Genomic DNA, 19,906 nt, shown 5'->3' on the forward strand with positions numbered 1-19,906 from the left:
ACCTTACTTGTGCTGCTACACTCCAGTCTGGATTGAAGTTTTAATCTAACTAGGATTTATTTATGATTAGGAACCAAACCCACAACCTTCAATTTCCTCCAGTTGTTGAGATTCTTCTTTTGATATTGATGAATTTCAGGTGAAGTCACTTTAATCCCTGCAGAACTTGTGGCTTCTGTGGAACTGCTTTTCTCAGAGGACCAACAGTGTGGAGGTTTCCAGATGAAGCCTGTGAAGAAAGAAGAACCTGAAGATAAAGATGAGCTCAGTAAGACTTGAGCAAAATTATTTCTCCTGCTTTGGTCGTGTCTGAATTTCTTGTAATATTTTTGTATATTTAGTGCAGAAGTGAGCAGGTGAGTGAAATGAGGAGACAGAAGATAAAGAAGATTAAACAGATCATGCTGACTGTACCGTGTTTACACTAGTATATAATTACAGAGTAATGCCAGGTGAATACAAGTGGCTGAATGATTGGGTAATGAATGAGAAGAAATAAAGTCGAGTATATAAGCTGATATATTCAATATATACGTGAATATATACGTGTTTGTGCTGATGGTCCAGGAGAGATGAGTCTGCACCTTCCATCCAGATCTTAACTGTCCTCATTGTGGGTCTCAGACGTCTGATGACTGGGGTGTACTTGGGGAGCAGGAAGAAAGACTGGTAATCAGTTTACATTTGTGTAAACTTGGTCCAAGATTTTTAGTCCCCTTCTGATGAAACTTTGGAAGTCCAGATCTTAAACTGCAGTGATTAAAGTCTCCAGAAACAATAAAGACTCCATCTAGGTTCACAAAGGTCTTTTAAAGCTGCGTTAGCATTAGCATCTGGAGGGATATAAACTGCAGCAGTAACAATGCAGGAAAACTCTGGTGGTTATAATACCTGGTTATAAAGGGTCTACACGTTATAACCAGGTATTCCAGGTCAGCAGAGCAGTAGGTATTAACTATGGCAGAGTCCATGCATCGTTTTGTTTACATAAAGGCAAACACCACCACAGAAGCTCTTCATCAGTTTCATCAGCTCTTCATCAGTTCCACCATGCTGTGGTTTAGCTGCAGTCCATGAGCCTCTTTTGTGTCAGGGTCCAGATTTTCTGTTTGTCATCGCATATTGGCAGGGAAGATACAAGGTAGCGCTGGCTGGTGTGGATTTAGTTTTAACTTAGCGCGCAATCCTCTGCGTTTACCCCTGTTTTGTTTATGGTCTTGACTCCGGGCTCTTCCAGTTGGGATGAACAGTTCGCTTGGACGTGATGTTCTGCTCAGCTCTGGAAGTTATTAGGTTGCCTGCAGTAGCTAATGAACGTGACCCGGGTTCCCGGCGTAGCAGGCGTTACAGAGCTCAGAAAACAAAGGCCTTAAGTAGTAGGTCCACTAATTAGGGCTGATCACCCGCAGCTGTGGGGTGGCTTATTTAAGCCAGCTCCGCGCAGCAGCGGGTGTCGCACCTTTTGTTCTCTCGCTCTCAAGTGGCAGCTCGTCCACACTCCTTTATAGGGCTAGACGATACCCCTGGTGGCATAAGGCCATTTGGGTGTGTAGACCGCAAAGTCGAGGTAGCTAGTCTTTTGCTTTTGCCTCTTTAGGATTAGTGTGGTGCAACGCCGTGCAGCCCTCGCGCTGCTATTGTTTACACGATTAGCATTTAGCATTAGCGGTCTTGTTGGGCATCAAGCTTTAGCGCTTGTTGCATTCCCCGCTATAGTGCTCTTAATCATTGTTGTTATTGGATTCCAGAACCGATTCCAGAGTCCATGAGCCTCTTTTGTGTCAGGGTCCAGATTTTCTGTTTGTCATCGCATATTGGCAGGGAAGATACAAGGTAGCGCTGGCTGGTGTGGATTTAGTCTTAACTTAGCGCGCAATCCTCTGCGTTTACCCCTGTTTTGTTTATGGTCTTGACTCCGGGCTCTTCCAGTTGGGATGAACAGTTCGCTTGGACGTGATGTTCTGCTCAGCTCTGGAAGTTATTAGGTTGCCTGCAGTAGCTAATGAACGTGACCCGGGTTCCCGGCGTAGCAGGCGTTACAGAGCTCAGAAAACAAAGACCTTAAGTAGTAGGTCCACTAATTAGGGCTGATCACCCGCAGCTGTGGGGTGGCTTATTTAAGCCAGCTCCGCGCAGCAGCGGGTGTCGCACCTTTTGTTCTCTCGCTCTCAAGTGGCAGCTCGTCCACACTCCTTTATAGGGCTAGACGGTACCCCTGGTGGCATAAGGCCATTTGGGTGTGTAGACCGCAAAGTCGAGGTAGCTAGTCTTTTGCTTTTGCCTCTTTAGGATTAGTGTGGTGCAACGCCGTGCAGCCCTCGCGCTGCTATTGTTTACACGATTAGCATTTAGCATTAGCGGTCTTGTTGGGCATCAAGCTTTAGCGCTTGTTGCATTCCCCGCTATAGTGCTCTTAATCATTGTTGTTATTGGATTCCAGAACCGCTGGGTGGCGACGCTGTTAAGCACTCGGTTACTGCGCCAGCGTCCCCGGTTAGAATCCGCACCTTTGAGCTTACCTAACTGATCTATTGACTTTCTCTCTTTTTAGATCGGTGCGCTTCCTCAGCTGCGACCCTCAGCGAAGTATACGCCGATCGCTACCTACCCTAGCCAACCGCTGTGCTGGGGCTAGTGTTCGGCAGGAGGTTCTCCTGCCCGTGTCAGTTTGTTATAGCGCCTTTAGCGCTTTCGCGCTCTCTCTCACCTACGCCACAATAGCGCAGTGACAACGCACACGGCTGTTCCCCAGATGACCTGGGTTTGCGTCACGCTTTATTATTTTGTCCTTTTTAGGTTTTGTTTTCTCGTTTTTTCTTCTGTTTATCTTTCTTTTGTATTTAAAATAAAATTATTATTTAATTTTAATTCTGCGTTTGAGTCCTCCTTTCTCCCACGTGACAGAAGTATCTGGTTAATTTTGAATGGACAGCCAAAACAACGTTTGAGCGGTATAAATTAATGTCCATCAGCGTCTGTCTGTCATATGTGTAGTTCACTCGAGTAATTCAAGTGAAAACGCAGTAAATTGCCAAGTAAATAAACACTAGATTGCTAAGCTTGGTGAGATGCTGAGGTAGACATGCTGCCATCTTGCCCAAGGGTGGAAACATGTATTGTAAAGACAAAAAGGACCGTCCCGACTATTATCAGCAACATGTGCTGCCTTCAAGACGTCGTCTTTTCCAAGGACTTTCCAAGGGCATTTTTTTAAATGCATTTTCCCCTTTTTCTCTCCCTTTACCGCATCCAATTTTCCAATTTGCATCGTGCTTCCTCTCTGTCTATTCTGAACCCTGCCCTGACCAAGGAGATCAAAGCTAACCCACATCCGCTCCGACATATGAGCAGCAAGCCAGATGCAATTTTGCCACCCACACATTGAGGGTACGGGTACTGGACCAGCCTGCCTGCAGTCCTGACCTTTCCCCCCATAGAGAACGATCCCAACTTTTTCTGATTTGGGGTTGTATTATTATTATTATTATTATTATTAATTATTATTATTATTATTATTAATTATTATTATTATTATTAAATCTGCTGAAACCCTGTTTGAACAAAGGTTTATAGGTCGTGTTTTTTGACAGATAGTATAGAAGTACGTGTCTGTTAGTTCTAACTTAAGTGCTTAATAAAGAAGTCGGTCGTTTCTACCAACAATAACAAACTTATTTTCTTTATTTCACAAAACAAAACAAAGAAATTTCAGGTGAAGGACCCTCGATCCCTGTGGAACACGTCACCTCTGAGGAACACCTCACCCCAGAGGACCAACAGTGTGGAGGTTTCCAGATGAAGCCTGTGAAGAAGGAAGAACCTGAAGATAAAGATGAACTCAGTAAGATATTTTTTATCTTGAGTAAAATAAGATTTGGATTGAATAGAATCAGAGGAACCTGGGATGAAGCATCATACAGTGAAAGCTTGTAATGTACTCATGCAGATCAGTGTGAGCAGGACATGATGAATGCAGGATGAATCACGTTACAGGACTTTAGCATCAGATCTCAGTTTAACAATTACTAACAGTATTTATTATTTATAATGTTATAAATGTATTTGATTATTTATAATATTAAAAATGTATTTATTATTTATAATGTTATACATGTATTTGATTATTTATAATATTAAAAATGTATTTATTATTTATAATGTTATAAATGTATATGATTATTTATAATGTTATAAATGTGTTTGATTATTTTTAATGTTATAAATGTATTTGATTATTTATAATGTAATAAATGTATTTATTATTTATAATGTTATAAATGTATTTATTATTTATAATGTTATAAATGTATTTGATTATTTATATTGTTATAAATGTATTTGATTATTTATAATATTAAAAATGTATTTATTAATTATAATGTTATAAATGTATATGATTATTTATAATGTTATAAATGTGTTTGATTATTTTTAATGTTATAAATGTATTTGATTATTTATAATGTAATAAATGTATTTATTATTTATAATGTTATAAATGTATTTGATTATTTATAATGTTATAAATGTATTTGATTATTTATAATGTTATACATGTATTTGATTATTTATAATGTTATAAATGTATTTGATTATTTATAATATTAAAAATGTATTTATTATTTATAATGTTATAAATGTATATGATTATTTATAATGTTATAAATGTGTTTGATTATTTTTAATGTTATAAATGTATTTGATTATTTATAATGTAATAAATGTATTTATTATTTATAATGTTATAAATGTATTTATTATTTATAATGTTATAAATGTATTTGATTATTTATAATGTTATAAATGTATTTGATTATTTATAATGTAATAAATGTATTTATTATTTATAATGTTATAAATGTATTTGATTATTTATAATGTTATAAATGTATTTATTATTTATAATGTTATGAATGTATTTGATTATTTATAATGTTATAAATGTATTTATTATTTATAATGTTATAAATGTATTTGATTATTTATGTTATAAATGTATTTGATTATTTATAATGTTATAAATGTATTTGATTATTTATAATGTTATAAATGTATTTGATTATTTATAATGTTATAAATGTGTTTGATTATTTATAATGTTATGAATGTATTTATTATTTATAATGTTATAAATGTTTTTGATTATTTATAATGTTATAAATGTATTTATTATTTATAATGTTATAATTGTATTTGATTATTTATAATGTTATAAATGTATTTGATTATAATGTTATAAATGTATTTGATTTTTTATAATGTTATAAATGTATCTGATTATTTATAATGTTATAAATGTATTTATTATTTATAATGTTATAAATGTATTTGATTATTTATAATGTTATAAATGTATTTGATTTTTTTATAATGTTATAAATGTATCTGATTATTTATAATGTTATAAATGTATTTGATTATTTATGATGTTATAAATGTATTTGATTATTTTCTGCTTCAGAACTGAACAAGGATTTATTCTGCTCCTCGTGTCCACGTTCCTCTACAACCCAAAATCAGCTCCACAATCACATCAAGAGCTGCAACCATGATAAATATGAGACTCTGGTGAAGATTAAGACTGAACATGAGGATCTGACGCCCACCAGAAGCTCCAGTAATCAGCAAACATCTTCTGGTACTGTCAGCATTAACACCTCTCTCAGTCCCACACAGGAAGAAGGAAACGTCTGCTCACAGTGTGATAAGAGCTTCAAATACCAGAGTGCTCTCAAAATACACCAGCGCATTCACACTGGAGAGAAACCGTATCAGTGCTCACAGTGTGGTAAGAGTTTTAATACAAAGAGTAAGCTCAAAATACACCAGCGCATTCACACTGGAGAGAAACCATATCAGTGCTCACAGTGTGGAAAAAGTTTTAATCAACAGAGTAATTTCAAAAAACACCAGCGCATTCACACTGGAGAGAAACTGTATCAGTGCTCACAGTGTGGAAAAAGTTTTAATCAACAGAGTAATTTCAAAAAACACCAGCGCATTCACACTGGAGAGAAACCGTATCAGTGCTCACAATGTGGAAAGAGTTTTAATCATGCAAGTTCTCTAAAAAAACACCAGCGCATTCACACTGCAGTGAAACCATATCAGTGCTCACAGTGTGAGAAGAGTTTTAACCAACAGGCTAATCTCAAAATACACCAGCGCATTCACACTGGAGAGAAACCATATCAGTGCTCACAGTGTGGAAAGAGTTTTAATCATCAGAGTGATCTGAAAAGACACCAGCACATTCACACTGGAGTGAAACCGTATCAGTGCTCACAGTGTGGAAAGAGTTTTATTGGACAGAGTAATATGAAAAGACACCAGCACATTCACACTGGAGAGAAACCGTGTCAGTGCTCACAGTGTGGAAAGAGTTTTAATCAACAGAGTAATTTTAAAAAACACCAGCGCATTCACACTGGAGAGAAACCATATCAGTGCTCACAGTGTGGAAAGAGTTTTAATACAAAGAGTCATCTCAAAATACACCAGTGCATGCACAGTGGAGAGAAACCGTATCAGTGCTCACAGTGTGGAAAGAGTTTTATTGAACAGAGTGATCTCAAAAGACACCAACGCATTCACACTGGAGAGAAACCGTATCAGTGCTCACAATGTGGAAAGAGTTTTAATCATGCACGTTCTCTAAAAAAACACCAGCGCATTCACACTGCAGTGAAACCATATCAGTGCTCACAGTGTGAGAAGAGTTTTAACCAACAGGCTAATCTCAAAATACACCAGCGCATTCACACTGGAGAGAAACCATATCAGTGCTCACAGTGTGGAAAGAGTTTTAATCATCAGAGTGATCTGAAAAGACACCAGCACATTCACACTGGAGTGAAACCGTATCAGTGCTCACAGTGTGGAAAGAGTTTTATTGGACAGAGTAATATGAAAAGACACCAGCACATTCACACTGGAGAGAAACCGTGTCAGTGCTCACAGTGTGGAAAGAGTTTTAATCAACAGAGTAATTTTAAAAAACACCAGCGCATTCACACTGGAGAGAAACCATATCAGTGCTCACAGTGTGGAAAGAGTTTTAATACAAAGAGTCATCTCAAAATACACCAGTGCATGCACAGTGGAGAGAAACCGTATCAGTGCTCACAGTGTGGAAAGAGTTTTATTGAACAGAGTGATCTCAAAAGACACCAACGCATTCACACTGGAGAGAAACCGTATCAGTGCTCACAGTGTGGAAAGAGTTTTAATGGACAGAGTGATCTGAAAAGACACCAGCGCATTCACAGTGGAGATAAACCATATCAGTGCTCACAGTGTGGAAAGAGTTTTATTACACAGAGTAAACTTAAAAGACACCAGCACATTCACACTGGAGAGAAACCGTATCAGTGCTCACAGTGTGGAAAGAGTTTTATTCAACAGAGTTATCTCAAAAAACACAAGCGCATTCACACTGGAGAGAAACCTTATCAGTGCTCACAGTGTGGAAAGAGTTTTAATACAAAGAGTGAGCTTAAAATACACCAGCGCATTCACACTGGAAAGAAACCATATCAGTGCTCACAGTGTGGAAAGAGTTTTAATATACAGAGTAATCTCAAAAAACACAAGCGCATTCACATTTTACAGAAATGATGCTCACAGTGTTGGGGAGAAATGTTTAGCATGAATGAATTATACTGTGTAATTAATAGGTAATTATTTACACAATAAACATTAATAAGTAAATAGTAATAATAAAAGTATAAATCTTTAGGTTAAACTATTAATTAAATTAAATTAAATAATGTGATTATCTAAAGTGGAGTGAATGGTGGGTAGAGTATGGTGGCCGAGAAGTGCAAAACAAATTAACATGTTAGAAAACAAAATTACAAAAAAAACAAAAACAAATTTACAACGAAAACAAATTTACAAGTGCTTGGGTGCCCAGTGTTCGTAAATTTGTTTTGGCATATGTAAAAGTGTTTCAGCACATTTTGTTTTCGGCACTTGTAATTTTGTTTCGTAAAATGTTAATTTGTTTTGCACCTCTCGGCCGCTGATTTCTGACGGAAAGGGTAGGGACAATACACCGGAAGTGCGTGTTGCTTACCTGCTGTCAATATAATATATATACTATATATGTAATATAGTAACCAAACGCTTTCTAATTCCCATAGCAGCAGTTTCCTTCTGTTTCATACACATCACCCGTCTCCCACTGATAAAATACAGAACAAAGTGCGTCCTTTATCAGTTCAATACAGAACGCGGCGTTTAGTCTCCAAATAAAGAAGGATTCTGTATTTTACAGGACGGTGGGTAACCCTGGTTTGATTGTCTCTTATATAGTGAGTGAGATAAAACACAGCACCAAAGCTTTAAATCAGTCCCGTACAATCTGGTTTAATATAAGCTCCGATACACTGAGTCCAGTGTTACAAAAGTGAAACAAGCTTTAAAGCCTCGGTATCAGATGTTCCGTCCCTAATAAACAATGTTTTGTTTATTTTGTGTTAATTACTTTCATTATTTCGCTTTTGTTTTCCTTGTGGGAATTCCTTAGATGTTTAGAAGAGCGGACAGTAGATAGAGATGCACACGCCACGTCTAAACGTCTGCACAAACAATCTAATAACTTTCCACAAGAAAAACAATAGCGGGTCAACTGGATAAAATGATTTCCACAAACTAGACAAAACCTTGTTTATCGTCACCATCACAAACTCTGTTCACTTTACCGCTGACAAACAGTTTGATTGACAGCAGGTAAGCAACACGCACTTCCGGTGTATTGTCCCTACCCTTTCCGTCAGAAATCAGCGGCCGAGAAGTGCAAAACAAATGAACATTTTAGAAAACAAAACTACATATTCCGAAGTGCTGAAACACTTTTACATATGCCAAAACAAATTTACAAACACTGGGTACCCAAGCACTTGTAAATTTGTTTTTTGTTTTTTTTGTAATTTTGTTTTCTGAAATGTTAATTCGTTTGCACTTCTCGGCCACTATAGAAAGGAGATGTAACAGTGGTAAACAAGCCCCTGTCCCAACTTCTTTGGAACGTGTTGCAGGCATCAAATTCAAAATGAGTGAATATTTGCAAAAAACAATAAAGTTTATCTATTTGAACATTAACTATCTTGTCTTTGTAGTGTATTCAATTGAATATGGGTTGAAAAGGATTTGCAAATCATCATATTCTGTTTTTATTTATGTTTTACACAATGTCCCAACATTGGAATTGGGGTTGTATTAAAGGTTAATTAACAAAACAAAGGTGAAGTTACAAAAGTTTATTTTTGCAAGAGTTTATTTTTGGAATGTAACGTTGAAATATGTGATGCATGTAACATGAGAGCAAGTTGGGGATGTTAACGTAAGTCCTAGTTTAGAATTATTTCACTTAAGGTGTGCTCTCAAGTTATGTTGGGATGGTACCCATCATGTGATTGTTATGTAACGTACCGGTATAACCTGTTCTGTTCGAGTGTGGATCTGTTCCGTGTCTGTGTTTGTAGTTTTGTTGATAATTGAAGTTGATGAACGCAGGTGAGTTTATACATTTCCACACTTCTGTACATTACTGTGTATTGTTATTTTATGTAGTTCAGATTGTTGTAAAGCTGTTTACAGATTAATAAACATAATCTACTGTATTCTGATGCACAAAATCCACTACATTAAAGAAGAGCATTGCTTCTGTTATTAATGAAATACATTTCAGATGTTTTTACTGTGTGAATTTGTTCTGATAGGATCTCAAACGTATGTAAAATGTCAATTCGGTTGTGTTTAGACCACATTTAAAAGTCTAATAAAATTAGCAAATGAAATTGTTATCAAGTGCCACCCATACATTTATAAAAAAAACACTTATTCTAGTACTAATGTTGTGAGTTTGGGACAATTTTACTGAAGGAATTTAAAATAATAGGATGGTAAACATGTGTAAAATGTCTATTCTGTTGTGTTTAGACCACATTTTGAAGACCAATAAAAATGAAATTTCGAACACACCCTTTGTGTGATTTTGGGACAATTTTACTGTAGGAATTTGAAATAATAGGATGCTAAACTTGTGTAAATTTGTTTTTAGATTGCTTTTTGCAGATCAATAAAGACAATAAATCTAATTGTTATTAAATGCCACCCCTTTCATCATGAAGAACAAATAATTTAGTACTTATCTTGGGATTTTAACACATTTTTACTGTAGAATTTTTAAGTAATCAGATGCCAACCTTATGTGGTGTCATTTTGGTTGTTTTTAAGACCACTATTTAAAAATCAATAAAAAAAGACAATCGAATTATTATTAAATGCTACAACTATGACCATAAAGAACACCTACTCTAGTACTAATGTTGTAATTTTAAGACAACTTTACTTAGAGAATTTGGAGTAATGGGAGGGTAAACATATGTAAAGTGTCTATTCGATTGTGTACAGACCACTTTTAGAAGACCAATAAAATTAGCAAATCAAATTGTTATCAAATTGCACCCCTACAACCATAATGAACACTTACTGTAGTGCGCATGTGTTGATTTTGAGAGAATTTCACTGTAGGAATTTTGAGTAATCGGATGGCAAACTTATGTAAAGTGTCTGTGTGGTTGTGTTAACACACTTACATTACATTTACATTTTCAGCATTTAGCAGACACCTTTATCCAAAGCGACTTACATTACAGTATACAGCAATTGAGGGTTAAGGGCCTTGCTCAAGGGCCCAACAGCAGTAACCTGGCAGTGGTGGGGCAGAGCAACCCTCTGATCACTGGTCCAGTACCTTAACCACTAGGCTACATCTGGCCCACCATATTTCTATGTACAATAAAATAAGCGAATCAAACTGTTATTAAATACCACCCTTACATTCATGAAGAACACTTACTAGTACTCTAGAATAGACACTTTACATCAGCGTTTCTCAAAGTGTGGGGCGCGCCCCCCCTGGGGGGCGCAGAGGCATGACATGGGTGGGCGTGTCTGACTGAAATGAAGCGCGGAACTAATGTTTTAACGTCGGAATTTTTTTTTACGGTGGACCATAAACAAACCATAGCTGCGTCCGGAATCGCATACTTACTGAGTACGTACTAGATTGGAGGAAGTATACACTACTCGGCTGGTAAAGAAGTACGTACTTTCAGTACGTAAGTACGCAGTATACACACAACACCCGTACGTACTACGTCCGCCATCTTACCAACGTCAAGTGATGACGTGAGGACGTGATGACGTAATATCACCAGACCGCATGCTCATTTCAAGCGCCACTCGCTAATATTTTGGGTATTTATCTTGTCTTTTTGCGCCACTTACCGATTAATCCATAGTCATGTATCCCGACTCCACACTGAGAAGGCAGAGAGCAGTAAATCGCAGAAGAGAACTAAGAAAATTATTGATTTTTTACCTCAGAAATAATGTAAGTACTACTAACCTTTTTAGCAACAGTATACTCCATTACCATGATTAGACTAATACAATAAAAAAACATGACAAAATGATAGATCTGACACATTAATAATTACAGTAGAATAACTTCGAAAAAGGACAAAAAGAATAATAGCTTATGAGTGAAGATTGAAGTTCGACACACATTGATTTTATTTTAGATAGGTAATATAAAAACAATTATAATAACAATAATAATAATGATAATAATAATAAGTAAAACAATGCAAAACCAGTAAGAACAACAACTAAACTATGTACATTTATTTTACAGCATGTGAACCCGAGATCGTACTGCAACCTGAACACAGCTGTGCCTATCTTGCAGCTGTATTTTAGTGGTGCAGACCTTAGGGCTGATCTTCGTCTCTCCCGGGAGACCATCACCTCACTCACCGCTGCATTAAAAACTGAAGCTGATCATGGGTGGAGCAGGGACATTGAAGTGTTGGTGTTCCTCTATTGGCTGGCACATGCAGCATCTTATCGTGTTGTCTCATGAGCCTTCGCCATACCCAAATCGTCTGTGCACGACATTGTACACAGAATGAGTAGGGCTGTCAGAGGGCTCGTCAGGAGGATCATCACCCTACCAACTGGTGATGAACTAGAGTGTGTAGGAGCTGGGTTTGCCCACTTGGCCGGACCCGAATGTTTTAAAGTGACAGTTGGTGCTATTGATGGGTGCCACATTCGTATAAAACCCCCTTCTGCCAATGCACAGTGCTACCTAAACAGGAAGCTGTTCCACTCAATTCAACTTCAAGCCATCTGTGACCACCAGGGGAAGTTCAGAGACATTTTTGTTGGTTACCCTGGGTCGGTTCATGATGCAAGGGTACTAAAGAACAGCCCTGTGTATAAAGAGGGATAATACCCACCTGCAGGACGATACATTATTGGGGATGGGGGTTATCCCTGCATTAATACACCCATCCGGCTCCTGACCCCCTATCGAGAGCCTGTGCAGAACCCTGTACAGGCTCGTTTTAACAGCAAACTGTCCAAGGCCAGGAATGTGGTGGAAAGGGTTTTTGTAATGATGAAGACAAGATGGCGTTCCATTTTCTTTAAAGCCCTTGAGGTGAGCCCTGTCTTCGCCCCGGAGGTTGTTGCATGATGTGCGGTGCTCCACAACCTCTGTATCACTCATGGAGACATCATTGAGCCACAATTAACAGAGGTGCATGTTGACCAACCAGAGCCTGTAATTAATGACATTACATCAGGTGAAGATGCAAGAAAGCATCTGGCTGCAGCTGTCTCAGCACCACAGCACAGCACGCTCTCGCTTTTCCTCTCTCTGATGCGCCTCTTGCTCTCTCTTCTCCTCTCGTTCTATTCTTTCCCTTTCTCTTCTTTCCTCCCTCTCCTCAGCCTCTCTCCATCTTCTCTCCTCGTTCTCTGCTGCTTCTATCTCCCTCTCATTTTCCCTTTCTTCCATCTCCCTCAGATACGCAACTAAATCTTTTTTTGAAGCTTCAGCAGCATCCTGGCCAGTTGAGGAAATAAGGGTCACTGGGATAATTGATGGTCTCCCACCTATTGCCTCATCCATATCCGCATACCATTTCCAGGATGCTGCTGTTGCTTCACCACCCTCTGTACTTACCCCAGTAGGTGGACACTTAAGTTCCTACAAGATTCATAAACACAGTACAAGGACCTTTACTTGTATTACAAATCTTTTCTGATATTTTTACTGAAGATCTTACCAACAAATGAAGCTTACTTAGTTTTTTTGTTTAAGGTTTTCCCACTTCTTCTTCACATAAGTGGCAGTCATTGGTTCTCCAACACAAAGGCTCTACAATATAATGCACATAACAGTTATTAATGTATATAGCATACACTACTTCAAAAAAAGTTTAGTCATTAAAAGTTTTTAATGCTTTGAAAAAGTTAGCAAAACTTAAATACTAAAACTTGTCTTTATACCACCCTTTGTAATTAATATTATGCATAAGATGTAACACAAATTTTGTGTTACGTCAAACAAACAGTTACTTACTCAAACCCTCGAACCGCTGCATTCTGTTTTCCGGTGAAGAGGACCTGGTTGGCCACTCTCCACCGGATAAGATTTTTAGTGTCTTCATCAGACCCTGCAATATCAAACATTAGTTTTAAAAGGGATTTCTAATGTGACTGTGTAGCAACATTACAACAATCATGAATATTTAGCCTCAACAACCCCAAAGCTAGATATGTCTACCTTCCTAAGGATAGTTTGGCCCATCACTAGCATTACAGATAAAATTAAATTAATCTATAGTATTATAGTAAGCAAGTATTAAAGTATGCAAGTATTCAAATTTGCAAGTATTAAAATACAAAAGTATTAAGTACACATGTAATGTTGTACAACACTATGTAGTTAAATACATTGAATAAAAAGTAGTATATCGCTTTTATTGTCCTACCAGAATGACAATGTTTGAAGCCCAGGTCAATAGGACCTGCTAGTTAGAGAAGGATCACTTGTTTGTTAGGTTAAGTCCAAGAGTGGGTGTGGCCCGTACGGGGATCAAACCCGCGACCTTGGCGTCATTAGCACCACACTCTAATCAACTTAGCTAACTGGCCGACTTCCAAGGACAGGGCATATACCCACATACCTGATTCTACACTGACAGCCCTTCAGTTATGGAGCTGCCACACAGAAACGATGGAGAGCTTTACTGTTGTTGAGCAGAACAGATCTTCGTGTGAGATGACTGAGGTTCATGTATTTTTCTTTTAAGAATAAATAAAAGTTGATGCTTTTAACCTCATACTTTCCTAATACTTTTATTCTACACGGTCTCAATTTATTTTAGTCTTCTGCCATGTGCAGTGCAAGAATTCACTAAATTACACAGCAGTTCTATTTTTATTTATTTATTTTTGCCATTAACAAAATTGATTGTAAGCATTTATAAAGGTCATGCCACGTTCATTAGGTGAAATGAAGCCATAATTAAAGATGGCAGAAGAACAGGGTGGTATTCTTACTTTCAGTGATTAAATTACTCAGGTTAGAAAGTCCAGATACACAGCACATGCTCACCTGACTTTCTCTTAACCATGCCACCTATAATCATTAAAGTAGGTGTGGCCAGTACGGGGATCGAACCCGCGACCTTGGCGTTATTAGCACCACGCTCTAACCAACTGAGCTAACCGGCCAGTTCATCTTTTGTCTCTTTAGATCTTTGTACATAATTCTACACTAACTCCATTCAACCAGCTGCATGGCAGCACAAAAAACATTTGAGGTTCTGCACACTTTCAGTGAAGATCTGCAGAAACTATATATAATACTAATACTATATACTATGTTCTTGACTGAGTTTAATGCTGCCAACCAGTGACTGGACCAGATATGACTCAGGTCCAGGTTTTAGGATTTGTTGGTGTAGATTCTGGATTTTAGGAAGTTGAGCTACTGTTAATATTTCTTCCCCGTTGAACTGTTTTGTATATTAAACTGTAAAGAGATGATTTACCCTCTTTAACGCTTCACAACTGTATTACCGTAAAACAGGGTTTAGATGCGCAGTAAAAGTGACAATAACGTGACCCTGGTTTTTTTTTTCTGGGTGAGACTTTGTACCTAAAAATACTACAAAAAACAAAAACACCATTGATTGGACACCTGCTTATATGAGGTCCCACAGTCCACAGTGGCCATGAGGTCAAAGGAATCATCTACAGACCTCGGAGGCATAGATCTTGGCAACGGTACGGACTACCAACATCCATAAATGGAAGAAGTCCAGCGTATCCTGGTGGAGACGTGAGAACCTTCCAGAAGATCGACCATCCAGGCAGCACGACCAAAAGGCACCTAGTGGACTCTCTGGAGAAGACCAGGCATCTGCCACCCCTACGGCCTATCTGAGCCATCGAGGAGAGACGGGCCAAAATGCACCTCGAGGTCTCTCAGACCAGAAGAAACGAGTCACGTATGGAGGAGACCAGGCACCCGGCTAATGCCACACCTACTGTGAAGCATGGTGGTGGCAGTTCTGATAGAGCGGAAGATGAATGCAGCTGATCTGTCCTGCAGTGCTTATATATTTTATTTATTTGTATTAAACAGCGACTTTACGGAACGAGCGTAGAAGCCCTGGCGCTCGGGCTGGTGAGGGGCAGGTCAGTGCCGTGCAGCTCGGGCGGGGTGGCGTACGGAGGAGTTGGTGCCGCAGTCGATGTAGTGATACGCTTCCAGGGTGTTCTGAGCACTGCGCACCACGTACAATGTTTTCACTGAGGTCCTGTAGAAAACAAACACATCAGGTCAAATACCCTCTCGACCTAAATACCCCCTCCGCCTCAACTACCCCACAGCCAATTACCCCTCAACCCTAATTACCCCAAATAAACTTACTGCATGAAGACCACGATGTTATGAACCTTAATGTTGGCCATGGTGCAGAAAGCACTGAATCACACACACACACACACACACACACACACACCTTATACACACGTCTTAAACACACACCTTATACACACACACACCTTATACACATGTCTTATACACACATCTTATACACACACACTTTATACACACGTAATACACACACCTTATACACAAACCTTATACACACATGTAATACACACACATTAGTACACAATCACACATCATACACATGTATGAGGGTCTGTCATGGTATGGGGGTGTGTCAGTACCAGGGTGTGTCATGGTATGGGGGTGTGTCAGTACAAGGGTGTGTCATGGTATGGGGGTGTGTCAGTACCAGGGTGTGTCTTGGTATGGGGGTGTGTCAGTACCAGGGTGTGTCATGGTATGGGGGTGTGTCAGTACCAGTACCAGGGTGTGTCATGGTATGGGGGTGTGTCAGTACCAGGGTGTGTCATGGTATGAGGGTGTGTCAGTACCAGGGTGTGTCATGGTATGGGGGTGTGTCAGTACCAGGGTGTGTCATGGTATGGGGTGTGTCAGTACCAGTACCAGGGTGTGTCATGGTATGGGGTGTGTCAGTACCAGTACCAGGGTGTGTCATGGTATGGGGGTGTGTCAGTACCAGGGTGTGTCATGGTATGGGGGTGTGTCAGTACCAGTACCAGGGTCTGTCATGGTATGGGGGTGTGTCAGTACCAGGGTGTGTCATGGTATGGGGGTGTGTCAGTACCGGGGTGTGTCATGGTATGGGGGTGTGTCAGTACCAGGGTGTGTCATGGTATGGGGTGTGTCAGTACCAGTACCAGGGTGTGTCATGGTATGAGGGTGTGTCATTACCAGTACCAGGGTGTGTCATGGTATGGGGGTGTGTCATGGTGTGGGGGTGTGTCAGTACCAGAGTGTGTCACACACACTTATACCTAGGGTACCCTGTTACCCCCAGGACATGGGGAGAACATGCAAATGTCACCCGGTAATCGAACCCAGGACCCTCCAGAAGCCGTCCCACAGTGGAAATCAAGTCAGTATATGTGCAGTCACATGAATTCAGTCATGCCCATATATGGTAAAGGTAAATTCACTCTGCTCCCTCGGAACGCTGTGACATCACAATGTGGACCTGTGCTCTTCAGGAGCAGCATTTTGATTTTCTCCTCATTTACGATGGCTGCTTCTCTGAGACAGAGGTTTCTGCGTGTGCTGTGTTGCGGGGCGCCTCCCCGGGCGTCCTCCGGGGGCGACCCGAGTCACGGGGGCGGCACGGGGGCCGAGGAAGTGCTCCTGATGGAGGGGTTTCTGATAAAGAGGACCAGGAGTGTGTTTAAAACCTGGAAAGGGTCTGTACACTGATGCTTAGAGTATATATTAGGAATTCTCTCTCTCTATATATATATATATATATTAGGAATATATATAATTATGAATATTATATATACACAATATTATATTTATACACTCAATATTATATATATACACTCAATATTATATATATACGATGTGTTTGATCTCTGCAGGCGGTGGTTCATCATACAGAACAATCAGCTTCTCTACAAGAAGAGTTTTAAGGTAGGTCACATGACTTTACATGATCTAAATCAGCTCTCTCCTGGACTCTGTGAAATACCCATAATGCACCGCAGTCTTACGCCCCTCATAATTCAGGCGCATCACAGCAGAGGTCGACTTCTGTGCCGGGCTGCGCCCCAAACCGCCCCCCGTCGTGTTTACGTCTGGGACGATTTCACCAGCGTTTATATCATCGACTGTATAAATAAGAAGGTTTTATGTTCTGTTCCCCCAGCGTGACTTCACGGTGCTGGCTGAAGACCTGCAGCACTGTTCGGTCCAGAGCTGAGAGGACGCCGGGCGCCGCTTCTGCTTCCACGTGGACACGCCCACAAGGTAAGTCCAGATCTATAATCATCAGAGATAGACAGACAGACAGGTGATCAATAGACAGACAGATAATCAATAGACAGACAGACAGATGATCAATAGACAGATAGATAATCAATAGACAGACAGACAGATGATCAATAGACAGATAGATAGGCAGATGGACAGATAGATAATCAATAGACAGACAGACAAATATTAGACAGATAGATAGACAGACAGACGGATAGATGATCAATAGACAGGCAATAGATAGATAGACAAGATGATTGATAGACAGACTAACATACTAACAGATAGACAGATAGATAGATGATCAATAAACAGACAGACAGATAGATGCTAGATAGACAGATGAATAGACAGATAGACAAGAAGATAGATTATAGATAAATAGATAATCAATAGACAGACAGACAGGTAGATAGACAGACTATTTATTTATCTGTCTATCCATCTGTCTGTCTGAATGTCTGTCTATCTATCTGTTTATCTATCTACTCAATCTGTCTGTCTGTCTGCATCCTATATAATCTGTATCTATCACCGTGTGTGTACAGGAGCTGTACGTTCCAGGCCGACTGTGAGGCAGGTAGACGGGCGTGGATCAGCGCCATTCAGAACCTGACTCAGAGTAAAGAAACAGTCGAGAGCGAGGTGAATTATCATTACCACTATACTCCAGGAGGGGAGGGGATCAGTTCTCGTCTCTGTAACACCAGTTTAATGCGTCTGAATCAGCAGGAATCAGACGGGTACAAGAACGATTCGGAATCAGATTTGTCAAGCAAGCAGACAGACTCACAGGGACCACAAGTGTCTTCCGAAGCTCCAGGTAACCTTAACACCACCACGTTAGAGTTCCACACTATTGAACTCTAGTGACTATATATTTAACCCTTGGGCTTCGTAGGTGGGATGAGTTCTGGAGAAGTCGTCTGTGATGCTCTCGAGAACAAGGGTGAGTACGCCGAACCTTTATGTAGACCCTTATTTTTGGTCCACATGACACATGGAGCATCATTGGTGATACTTGTGTTGAAGAGGCTGAAGGAGAAACCACCGACGGAGAAGGTCAAGAGGAAAAGACGACCAACATGAACCCGGACAGCCAATACACCCTTGGAGAGCTGCTGGGAAAGAAAGACTGCGGTTCAGTCTATGAAGGAGACCATAAGGCAGATGGGAACCAGGTGAGTATCAGTTTGCTGTGTTGATCCTCCCCTGGATCCTCCTATGGCTCCAGATACCTGTGATGACCTACCAGGACCTTATTGGGTCAGGAGGACCTCTGAGTACCACCCTGGCCCCTGGATTCCTCTTAGCCCCAGACATGAACCCAATTGAGCATCTGTGGGACCTCCTCAATGGTCGTGTTGGCTCTACGGATCCTCCCCTGGTTCCTCCCTTGGCTCCAGATACCTGTGACAACCTTCTGAAGAGGCTAAACAAGAGGCCAAGAAGAGGCCAAATCAGTAATAATAATAACATGTCTCTTGTGGGCAGCAGGTTGAGGTGCCATGCACTGTACCCGAGACGGACGACATCTCAGAGGGAACGTCACGTGTGGTTGAGGACGTCTCCGAGCTGCACAAGTGCTATGAGGTTCACGAAACCATTGGATCAGGTAACTGGTACCACTTTCAGTCGTGTCTCTGCCTTTGTGTAACACAGATGTGCATCTTTTGAAACCTGACTTTTTTTAAATTCAATCGTTCTTCAGGTGGTTATGCAACGGTCAAGCTCGGCAGGCACATTCGGACTGAAGAGCCAGTGGCCATCAAGAACCTGGAGAAGAAAGAGCTCGGGGTTAGTTTCAGCAAAACCGTCTGTTAAAGACGGACGTGTCTCAGTTTCCAAACGTTTGGTTCTTCTAATTCTGATTTGAAAAGTCATAAAACTGTTCCGGTTTAATCCCCATTGCAGGATGAGTTGTCCGATTTGAGGATCGAGATTGAAGCCCTGAAGAGCCTCAATCATCAGCACGTGTGCCGCTTGTACCAAGTCATGGAGACTGCTGACCAGATCTACATGGTGCTTGAGGTACCATCAGTGGTTGGAAACTATCAGATTTGCTTCAATCTCTGGATTTACGATGATTTGCTGCTCACTTGACTCGCTCTCTCCTCCAGTTTTGTCCGGGTGGAGATCTGTTCGACCACATCG

At 40.0% G+C, this 19,906-nt stretch overlaps 2 protein-coding genes and 1 non-coding gene across 3 annotated transcripts in view; 2 read left to right on the forward strand and 1 right to left on the reverse strand.

Annotated features, from left to right (window-relative positions):
* Positions 1-5,811: 5,811 nt before the first annotated feature.
* The window catches only part of LOC134326199 (zinc finger protein 850-like), a gene marked incomplete at its 5' end in the record, with an annotated part of 94,905 nt that continues 80,810 nt past the window's right edge, over positions 5,812-19,906 (forward strand). Inside the window, one exon of the mRNA XM_063008390.1 lies at positions 5,812-7,596. Coding sequence (XP_062864460.1) covers positions 5,812-7,596 — 1,785 coding nt within the window. The remainder of the gene's footprint in view (positions 7,597-19,906) is intronic.
* trnai-aau (transfer RNA isoleucine (anticodon AAU)) lies at positions 14,528-14,601 on the reverse strand. The gene has a single exon. It is a non-coding gene; the product is annotated as a tRNA-Ile (tRNA).
* On the forward strand, positions 17,740-19,855 carry LOC134327006 (serine/threonine-protein kinase NIM1-like). Its single transcript, XM_063009096.1, has 8 exons — positions 17,740-17,746; positions 18,301-18,397; positions 18,485-18,575; positions 18,654-18,701; positions 18,785-18,933; positions 19,250-19,367; positions 19,464-19,549; positions 19,667-19,855. Exons 4-8 carry the CDS (start codon positions 18,659-18,661, stop codon positions 19,853-19,855), a joined length of 585 nt encoding a protein of 194 aa, XP_062865166.1. The 5' UTR covers positions 17,740-17,746; positions 18,301-18,397; positions 18,485-18,575; positions 18,654-18,658.

The sequence above is a fragment of the Trichomycterus rosablanca genome, chromosome 14, assembly GCF_030014385.1.
Source record: "Trichomycterus rosablanca isolate fTriRos1 chromosome 14, fTriRos1.hap1, whole genome shotgun sequence".
NCBI lineage: Eukaryota > Metazoa > Chordata > Actinopteri > Siluriformes > Trichomycteridae > Trichomycterus > Trichomycterus rosablanca.